Here is an 11,049-nt window from a genome sequence, read left to right as displayed (position 1 = left end):
GCGTCAGACACGCAGCGTCCAGATGTTACAGCATAGTGGAGGGGATTTAATGAAATCCCGTCTCCACTATGCGTGGTAACACGCACGCGGCAGCCCTGCGACTCCGGACATGCTGCGCGTCTTTTCAGATCGCAGCATGTCCGTATATCTTGCGGTGACGCTGCGTCGCCGCAAGATATAGCACAGGGCCCTATGGTGGGGAGCGATGATGCCGGATGTGTGCAGTGAACACATCCGGCATCATCGCGTCCCAGAAAGGGGGCGGGGCTTACCACAGAGCGGCTAAGCCGCTCCGGCGATACCGCCGGCCATCCTGAAAGTGGACACATACCCTTACAGTGTGGATTCATGGTGTCCCTACTGCACTGTAATTTGGAGGTGTGGAGCACCATAGAAGCCACCTATGTGCCTGTGATATTGAAATAAAAAAAAATATGCAAAGTGAAACTGCAAGAAACAAACCTTTATTTACACCCAATAGATTATTAACATAGATGGGAAAGCCATACAGATAGAAAGCTGACACTACAGTCATAAGATAATTAATTACAACAGACTTGTAAGCTATTTTTTTTCAAATAATGCTTACAAAATTAAAAATTAATTGCTGGACACATGAGAAGCCTTCAATAATTATGTTAAAGTGAATCTGTGAGCAGGTGTTTGCTATGTAATCTGAAAGCTAAATGATGTAGTGCAAAACAGTCTAATTTCAGTGACGTGTCATTTACTGGGCTGTGTTTTGCTGCTTCAATACAATCAGTATTAACTCAGCAAGAGATTATCACTAGAGAACAAGCTGTCTTGTGCCTCCTAGTCCAACCAGGCCCCCAGCAGTAATTAGCAGCTCTCTGAGACTAAACAATGTAGATAAGGAAAATGTATGGATACCTCCTCAATTCTTAGGAATTTATTCAAACATGTGGTTTTATTCAAACACTTCTTCATCTGGAAATGGCGACATGAAGAAGAAGTGTTTGACACTTTGAAACGCGTTGAATAAATACCGCCTGCTTGAGTAAATTCCTGAGAATTGGCATCTAACATACATAGCAACATGAGTGGTATCCACAAATTTTCTTCATTCTTATGGGTTTGACAACCAGTGGATCAGCTGTGCAATGATTTACAAATGCTCTTAAATCCTAGATCAGGTTAGTACAATCTGATTAATAACTCTAACTGTATGTCAAATAACACCCTATTTGCGCTACTTTCTCCTTAGAGTTTTTTTCTACTATATAATTTACACAGAAAGCTGTGGTGTGGACTTGGTTAAACACAGCTCAACATCTCAGCTCTGCTAGATCTGCAGCAGAGAAAACTGTGAATCTATCCCAACAGCTGCACCCAGTAAACTAAGTGACACATCACTGGAATCAGGGTCTCTGAGTCTACCTCATGCTGCTGTCAGATTACATAGGAGAAACATGCTGACAAATTTTCTTTAATCAGAAAGCCAATGTAACCTCGGGCCTTGTGTATTTCAAGCGGGTAAAATACTACTCATTATATATATATATACATATATATATATATATATATATATATATATATATTATAGATCATACAATCATAAGCTCTCTAAATAATATACTGTACATTCTCAGAAATGTGTACCTTACTGCAGTTGTTTCAGACAGAAAGACTAAGATGGACGATTTCACTGTTTCACTTGTTAAGAAAAGACAAAAACAGTGGCAATAAACATTTAGAAACTTAATGGAATGTACAGCTTTTGGCAAATCCGTTAGGACCTACTACAATCTCTTCCTCAGTGGTAGTAATGGTCGTGGTGGTGGAGGCTGATGTAACCTTGGAGCAGGTGTTTCCAGCTATTGTGGATGTCTCTGTACTAGTGCTGGTCTGTGCTGGCGTACTACAGTATGAATCAGGATTAAAGGCATCAGTATTTGCAGCTGTGCTTTCAGTTGTGGTGATTACAGGGTCAGTAGTGTTCCTAGAAGTTTGGGGGCCATCACTACCAATAAAAATTAATATTGAGGTAGGGGAAACAGATTTTGTTGTCTTAATGTAGATTTTACTAGGACTAATTGTCTTAACTTCAATATTAACAGTTGTGGTTTCATTTATTTCCAGGATTTTTGCCTCTTGGTTGTTTATTAGTTGGGTTAAAATACGGACAGTCAATACGCTCCTACTTTGCACATTGGTGACAGTTATGTTCTCTTCTTTAGGAGTATAAGGTGTTGGTAACGTAGGCAGGGAAAATGTTGTGTTGTCGCATGGTGTTGTTGGTGTACTTGAGTGAGTTGTTAGAGTTGTAGTTCCTATTGTGGTAGTTGTAGCAGATGGTGTTGTGGCTGTATCCATAATACTTACTTTTGGGGTAGGTGTAGTAGTGGTTGTTGTCGGTGTGGATGTTGTTGGAGTTGTAGAAGATACAGTAGTGGTAGCAGTGGTTGTTGTAGGTGGGGGGGTTGTTGGTGTTGTAGTGGGTGTAGTAGTGGTAGCAGTGGTTGTTGTAGGTGTAGTAGTGGTGGCAGTGGTTGTTGTAGGTGGGGGTGTTGTTGGTGTTGTAGTGGGTGTAATAGTGGTAGTAGTGGTTGTTGTATGTGTAGTAGTTGTAGCAGTGGTTGTTGTAGATTGTGGTGTTGTTGGTGTTGTAGTAGATATAATTGTGGAAGCAGTGGTTGTTTTTGGTGTTGTAGTCGTAGTAGTGGTTGTTGTTGGTGTAGGAGTTGGTGTTGTAGTTGGTGTTGGTGTAGTAGTTGGTGTTGTAGTGGTTGTTGTTGATGTAGTAGTTGGTGTTGTAGTGGTTGTTGTTGGAGTAGTAGTAGTAGTTGTTGCTGGTGTAGTAGTCGTTGTTGATGTGGTGCTGGTGGTGGTCGTAGTTGTTGTAGTAGTAGTTGGAGCAAAATCTGCAAAAGAATAAAATATATTCATTACATTCAAAAAATTGTTTTTGGAAAGTATGTTATCAAAGGGATTGTTACACTATTAAATAGCATATTTATTGTAAGAATCATTAAAAATTAGTGTTTGCCATTCACTTTCTGTTAAAGGGGCTCTTTCAGCACAGGATGACTGTTCAAACCCAGTACTGCTCGATGCGTCACAGCAGGGCCAGTCATTTAAATACCCCTTCCCACTTGCTTGGTGTCCATCTATCTCCATCCTTTTCTGGCTCTATAAGGCCACAGCTGTCAATCAGATAAGGGGGGATAAGATTGAGGGAAAACAAGCATGTGTGAAGGTGTACTTGAATGATTGGCACTGAGTAGTGTATTTAAATGAAAGCACATGAAGCACCGAGTGGTGGGACTTACTATGAACAGGCATCCTGAGCTGACTCTTTGTCACCAATGACCCAGTTCTTCACTCCACTGACTGTAGATCAGCCAAATAGATATACATTTATGGACTACTAGTCGGAGAGCGGTCTGGGCCTCTGCACTAATAAGGCTGCATTGCTGAGAAGACTCCTTTTGCAGAATGAATATACCATCATATGACAGAGGATGAAGAAGATGTTTTCCAGCGCGTACCCCAGCAGTAAAGATTAGTAGCAGGACTGAGGGAGGCGCATGCATTGCATTGCATTGTGCTGTTAGTCCTGTCAGTGATTGAGTATATTATTACAGCTCAGCCCCATTTACATGGGGGTGCTGTTTACTGAAATAAGAAGGTAGATCCATTTTTAATAATCTGGAAAAAGATTTTGGGGTGGTTTTTATTTCTGAATATAAAATCAATAAAAATCCATAAGTAATGACATATATGTTCGTCGTATGCATTGACTAAGTGTGCGCTCACACTAGTTTATAGCATCCAATGATTCTCTCTCCTCAAAATCTGCTGCGAGCATGAGCCAAGTGTCATTTTACTGTGATCCAATTCTCTCGCATGCAATCAGATCACAGATGCGGACAAGACCAAGAACTTAATTTTTCCATGTTCTCCATTGTGTGAGTCGACGTATGTCCAATGTTTTGCACGCACCCACAGTCTATTATGGGTGCACATAGTCCAATATATGCTGCCAATCACAGACTGCAGTGATTTTTTTTCTCATGCCGATTTGACTAGTCGACACAGTTCCATAATACAACATTGGAGAGAGTGCTATCCGATGAAACATTGCACTCGTCCGAGTTATACGTCAGTATTAGGGAACCCCAATATATGTAGCATTGTTGTTGCGATTTTTTTTATGTAGGAGTCGGACATACGCCCATAATAATATTTTCAGTAAAAAAAAATGTAGGTGTTTTATGTATTTTTTATGTGCATTTTTACACATTTACTGTTTAGTATAAGTGATGTGATAACTATTTTGTGACTTGGACTAATTACACTGATAATAATACTATTTTGATTGCCTGCTATTCAATGTTTTTGAAGGTGGACAAACAATGTACAACAATTCTAGAATTTTTACACCGTCCACCATACAGAATAAATAATATGTGGGTCATTACTGCCATGTGCATACCATTTCAGCATTTTTTTATTGTTTGTTTGATTTTTTACATCATAAAGCAACTAGTAAAGGGAAAAGGTGATGTTTTCATAGAAATTTTTGACATTTTATTAAACTTTTTATACTTTTTGTTTTAGTCTAACTTGCGCGAAACTCAGATGAGTCTCCAATGTTAACACCAGCGCTGCTGCCGGCACTCAGATCGGAGGGTGCGGCCGCATAGGAATACATGCCTCCGCACGCTCCGCTCCTCTGTGCCAGGTGCAGTGCCGGGTATTGCCGTGCGAGACTCATCTGAGTTTCGCGCAAGTGAGTATGAGCCCTAAAGCTGATGGTTCATGTGATATACTGCAAAACTCCTGCTGTTGAACAGGTTCAAAGGCAGCACTCTCAAAATCAGTCTGATGGCTGTTTCTTTCATAGACCAGTTCGTAGCAGTATATATATATCATGGAGTAGGGAGGAGTTAATGGAGTTAATAGTCCTAAAATCTGGAGGAAAAATATTTATAGATATCACGTTATTTCCTTCCGATGTCCCTGAAAAGATAATAAGCCAGCTGACATTTTCCCTGGGAATAGCTACTCTCATAGAGGCCTGCAATGTGAGCAAATGGGCAGTGTTATTTTAACATTAACCATTTATATAAATAATGTTACAAATACAAAATTAGAAAACATAAAGTGCAGGCTATGCCTAGAAACTCACCTGTGCAATAGACCTCAAATTTCATCAGTCCGGCAAACTTGTACACATAATATCCTCCAGGGCAAGCTTTCACCATTATAGATGGTCCAGTTGAATTTGCTGTTAGTCCGTTCGTCAGAAGGGGGACTGATATCACCCCATCACTGACAGATGGATGGCTGCTCAAAGTGTAGGGCTCAACAGAACCGCACTTTAGAGAGCCAACATATCCTTCTCTTAAACGTAGGCCATTTGCGTAGCGGTACCACCCGAATAAATATCTGTCAGTGGGGAACCTTCCAACAGAGTTTAAGGTGTAAAGTCTTCGTGATCCATCAATCTCTTGGTAATTCGTACAAGGATCAACACAACTCAGGACAGCGCCATTCCTTACACAATCCTGATCAGAACTACAGGGGGCTGAAGGACAAACTGGGTTCTTGACTGCATTGCAAATATAGATACCATTCTTATTTATGCATTCAGCTTGGGTAAGGCATGTGTATAATGAACTACTTTGGCATTCATCAACATCCACACATAGTTTTTTGGTAGTATCCCATGTGTATCCCGGAGAGCAACATGAAGCAGTGTCGCAAAACACCACTCTTGTGCAGTTTAGACCATTTCCAATAAAACCACTTTTACAAGAGCACATTACGTAGCCTTGTTTCGCATTGCAATCAGCATTGGTTGTGTTACAATCACCGCATGTTTTTGCATCTGCAAAAGAAAAAGATCACAAATTAAATACTCTTGCTTTACTCAATGGTAGAATTCTGCTGTCCCTGACATTTTATTGTCGAATGATCATTTGCAATTTGTCAGTTATATCAGAAATGTATCTAATATATATGTCTAGATCAATCATTTATAAATTAAAACTCTGGCATCTTTTAATGGCCAAGAAATATGGCCAAAACTCTTCTAAAATACTAAAAATATTTAAATTACTAATTTACACTAGAAAAGTATACACAGATAAAATATGTATAACTATAGATACTAATATGAGCTTTTTTGTCATTTCATGAAACTACAGCGTTTTGTTTCGGAAGTAATTCAAGTGTCCAAATTGGTAGCGTGGGACAATGATGTGCAATTGCTACATTGAGTCTTCATGCTATTTTGGAGAAAAAAGTCACCACAGCCCACTGAGATCAAGTGACTTAATAAATGACATGTGATCCTCCTGACTACAGCAAAACACCTTGGTGCTTAAGGAACAAAGTGACAGTGCCGCATATTTGCCAGATTTCATATGCTGGTGCACTCGGCACCCATCGACGATAGGTCGAGGACTGGGCATTTTCCCTTGCGCCAGGAGATCCTGCATTATGTAATATTGATGCGTTTTTTCTGGCGCTCGGATTGCTCTATGATGAACCTAATTCAATGGATCAGGCAGAGAAAAAATTGCTGGCTCTGTGTCAGGGTCAGGATGAGGTAGAGGTATATTGTCAGAAGTTTAGGAAGTGGTCTGTGCTCACTCAATGGAATGAATGTGCGCTGGCAGCAATTTTCAGAAAGGGTCTCTCTGAAGCCCTTAAAAGATGTCATGGTGGGATTTCCTATGCCTTCTGGTTTGAATGAGTCTATGTCTTTGGCCATTCAGATCGGTCGACGCTTGCGTGAGCGTAAAACTATTCACCATTTGGCGGTATTATCTGAGTATAAACCTGTGCCTATGCAGTGCGATAGGACTTTGACCAGAGCTGAACGACAAGAACACAGATGTCAGAATGGGCTGTGTTTCTACTGTGGTGATTCCACTCATGCTATCTCTGATTGTCTGCTGGGAGCGTCACTCTGTCCGAAGCCTTTATAGACTGCGCAAGCGCAAGCGCCGGCGCAGTCTAGGCCTCACAGAGTGACACTCCCAGGAGATCGCGGTATGCGTAAACACTGAACGCGCACCGCGATCTCCACTGGATAGCAGGGACCGCCAGGAGGGTGAGTATTATATTCACCTGTCCCCCGTTCCAGCGCTGCTTGCGGCTCCGTCTCCCAGGTCCTCTGCTGTGACGTTCACAGTTCAGAGGGCGCGATGACGCACTTAATGCGCGCCGGTGCCGCCCTCTGACTGAACAGTCACAGCCAGAGGAGCCGGAAGATGGCGGCGCGCAGCGCTGGAACGGGACAGACAGGTGAGTATAGCAAGTGCTGGGGGGCCTGAGCTAGCGGTGATACCGGCACCTGACCCCCACAGCGCGCCGGTGTCCCCGCCTGCTCAGGCCCCCAGCACTCGGCACCCATCGACGATAGGTGAGTATGGTATTTTTTTTTCATATATATGGCAGCAGCATATTTTGGAAGTGCAATTGGACAGCAAGGTGGATTGCTGTTAAGGGAACTAGAAAAAAGAAAGAAAAAAAAAATCTTTAAATCTTCAGCATAGCGAGTGTGAGCGAGCTGAGTGTGAGCTGAGCGTAAGTGTGAACGGCGGTAAGTGTGACTTGTGATTCAGTGAAGAGGTATTTGGATAGCCTTTAACAAATACCTGTGTGAATTGGTGTGAGTTGCTGAATTGGGGGTAGCTATATTCATAAGGGGTTAACTTAGGGTGGGGGCTCATAATTAAGGGTTTATAAGGGGCAGCTGTTTGGGGCTCCAGTCCTTTTTGGAAGTGCATTTGGACAGCAAGGTGGATTGCTGTTAAGGGAACTAGAAAAAAGAAAGAAAAAAAAATCTTTAAATCTTCAGCATAGCGAGTGTGAGCGAGCTGAGTGTGGCCTGAGTGTAAGTGTGGACGGCAGTAAGTGTGACTTGTGATTCAGTGACTTTGGATTCAGGGAGTTTCCAAGGGAGGAATTACTGAATTGCTGTCTGATTTTTATTAATACTTTGTATTTATTTTTTATTTTTTTTATTGAACTGTTCTGTCTGGTGCAATCCCCATTAGGAAATGTGCTCCACTCTTGTTAATGCTATCCAGTACACATCTTGCCACATGTATGCAATCCTTGAGCAGCCGATCGAGGGTGCATACTGCTGTGCGAGATGTGAGCTGCTGTGAATTCTGTGGTCAAGCTCCCTCCTGTGGTCATGAGTGGTACTGCGGCTTCTGAGTTTCCTTCCTCAGGTGACGAGGTTAAGTCGTTAGGTGCTGCTCTATTTAACTCCACCTAGTGCTTTGCTCCTGGCCTCCAGTCAAGGTTCCAGTATTGGTCTTGCTCTCTCCTGGATCGTTCCTGTGGCCTGTCTATCCTGCATAAGCTAAGTTTGCTTGTGTTATTTTTGTTTGCTATATTTTCTGTCCAGCTTGCTATATTTGTTAGTGTCGCTTGCTGGAAGCTCTGGGACGCAGAGGGAGCACCTCCATACCGTCAGTCGGTACGGAGGGTCTTTTTGCACCCTCTGCGTGGTTGTTTGTAGGGTTTTGTATTGACCGCAAAGCTATCTTTCCTATCTTCGGTCTGTTCAGTAAGTTGGGCCTCACTTTGCTTAAATCTATTTCATCTCTGTGTTTGTATTTTCATCTCAACTCACAGTCATTATATGTGGGGGGCTGCCTTTTCCTTTGGGGAATTTCTCTGAGGCAAGGTAGGCTTATTTTTCTATCTTAGGGCTAGCTAGTTTCTCAGGCTGTGCCCGAGGTGCCTAGGACTGGTCAGGAGCGCTCCATGGCTACCTCTAGTGTGGTTTGATAGGATTAGGGATTGCGGTCAGCAGAGTTCCCACGTCAGGTCACTTTGGGTGCTCTTAACCACTAGTCCCATTGTGGTTCTGAATCACCAGATCATAACAGTACTGGAGGCCCAAAGTATTAATGCTTCTCAATAGAGGGAAAAGAGAAGTTCTGAGACCATTTTTTTTTCTTTGCACTGTGTTTTGTCTCTCTTTTCCCCTAGACATTTGGGTGGTTCAGGACACAGGTGTAGTGATGGACATTAAAGGTCTGTCTTCATGTGTGGATCATCTCACTGCAAGAGTACAAAGTATTCAAGACTTTGTGGTTCAGAATTCTATGTTAGAACCAAGAATTCCTATTCCTGATTTGTTTTCTGGAGATAGAGCTAAGTTTCTGAGTTTTAAAAATAATTGTAAACTGTTTCTGGCTTTGAAACCCCGCTCCTCTGGTGACCCAGTTTAACAAGTTAAGATCATTATTTCTTTATTACGTGGCGACCCTCAGGACTGGGCATTTTCCCTTGCGCCAGGAGATCCTGCATTATGTAATATTGATGCGTTTTTTCTGGCGCTCGGATTGCTCTATGATGAACCTAATTCAATGGATCAGGCAGAGAAAAAATTGCTGGCTCTGTGTCAGGGTCAGGATGAGGTAGAGGTATATTGTCAGAAGTTTAAGAAGTGGTCTGTGCTCACTCAATGGAATGAATGTGCGCTGGCAGCAATTTTCAGAAAGGGTCTCTCTGAAGCCCTTAAAAGATGTCATGGTGGGATTTCCTATGCCTGCTGGTTTGAATGAGTCTATGTCTTTGGCCATTCAGATCGGTCGACGCTTGCGTGAGCGTAAAACTGTTCACCATTTGGCGGTATTATCTGAGTATAAACCTGAGCCTATGCAGTGCGATAGGACTTTGACCAGAGCTGAACGACAAGAACACAGATGTCAGAATGGGCTGTGTTTCTACTGTGATGATTCCACTCATGCTATCTCTGATTGTCCTAAGCGCACTAAGCGGTTCGCTAGGTCTGCCACCATTGGTACGGTACAGTCGAAATTTCTTTTGTCCGTTACTTTGATCTGCTCTTTGTCATCCTATTCTGTCATGGCATTTGTGGATTCAGGCGCTGCCCTGAACTTGATGGACTTGGAGTATGCTAGGCATTGTGGGTTTTTCTTGGAGCCCTTGCAGTGTCCTATTCCATTGAGAGGAATTGATGCTACGCCTTTGGCCAAGAATAAGCCTCAGTACTGGACCCAGCTGACCATGTGCATGGCTCCTGCACATCAGGAGGATATTCGCTTTCTGGTGTTGCATAATCTGCATGATGTGGTCGTGTTGGGGTTGCCATGGCTACAAGTCCATAACCCAGTATTGGATTGGAAATCAATGTCTGTGTCTAGCTGGGGTTGTCAGGGGGTACATGGTGATGTCCCATTTTTGTCTATTTCGTCATCCACCCCTTCTGAGGTCCCAGAGTTCTTGTCAGATTACCGGGATGTATTTGATGAGCCCAAGTCCAATGCCCTACCTCCGCATAGGGATTGTGATTGTGCTATCGATTTGATTCCTGGTAGTAAGTTTCCTAAAGGTCGACTGTTTAATTTATCTGTGCCTGAGCACGCCGCTATGCGGAGCTATGTAAAAGAATCCTTGGAGAAGGGTCATATTCGCCCGTCATCATCGCCATTGGGAGCAGGGTTCTTTTTTGTGGCCAAAAGGATGGTTCGCTGAGACCTTGTATTGATTACCGCCTTCTAAATAAAATCACGGTCAAATTTCAGTACCCCTTGCCGCTGCTGTCTGATCTGTTTGCTCGGATTAAGGGGGCTAGTTGGTTCACCAAGATAGATCTTCATGGTGCGTATAATCTTGTGCGTATTAAACGGGGCGATGAACGGAAAACTGCATTTAATACGCCCGAGGGCCATTTTGAGTACCTGGTTATGCCATTCGGGCTTTCTAATGCTCCATCAGTGTTTCAGTCCTTTATGCATGACATCTTCCGAGAGTACCTGGATAAATTCCTGATTGTATACTTGGAAGATATTTTGGTCTTCTCGGATGATTGGGAGTCTCAAGTGAAGCAGGTCAGAATGGTGTTCCAGGTCCTGCGTGCGAATTCTTTGTTTGTGAAGGGGTCAAAGTGTCTTTTTGGTGTTCAGTAGGTTTCATTTTTGGGGTTCATTTTTTCCCCTTCTACTATCGAGATGGACCCTGTTAAAGTTCAGGCCATTTATGATTGGACTCAGCCGACATCTCTGAAGAGTCTGCAAAAGTTCCTGGGCT

The 11,049-nt window shown here is 42.8% G+C and overlaps 1 protein-coding gene across 3 annotated transcripts in view; it reads right to left on the bottom strand.

Moving 5' to 3' along the window:
• Window positions 1-442: 442 nt before the first annotated feature.
• The window catches only part of LOC138669744 (uncharacterized), a 43,575-nt gene continuing 32,968 nt past the window's right edge, over window positions 443-11,049 (bottom strand). For all 3 annotated transcript variants that reach the window (XM_069756469.1, XM_069756470.1, XM_069756467.1), the window contains 2 exons: window positions 5,153-5,854; window positions 443-2,882 (listed from right to left, as the gene is read on the bottom strand). In XM_069756469.1, coding sequence (XP_069612570.1) covers window positions 1,720-2,882; window positions 5,153-5,854 — 1,865 coding nt within the window. In that variant the 3' untranslated portion in view covers window positions 443-1,719. The remainder of the gene's footprint in view (window positions 2,883-5,152; window positions 5,855-11,049) is intronic.

Source organism: Ranitomeya imitator, chromosome 3 (genome assembly GCF_032444005.1).
Source record: "Ranitomeya imitator isolate aRanImi1 chromosome 3, aRanImi1.pri, whole genome shotgun sequence".
Lineage (NCBI taxonomy): Eukaryota > Metazoa > Chordata > Amphibia > Anura > Dendrobatidae > Ranitomeya > Ranitomeya imitator.
The sequence above is the reverse complement of the archived record's forward strand: the minus strand, read 5'-3'. Positions and strand labels throughout refer to the sequence as shown.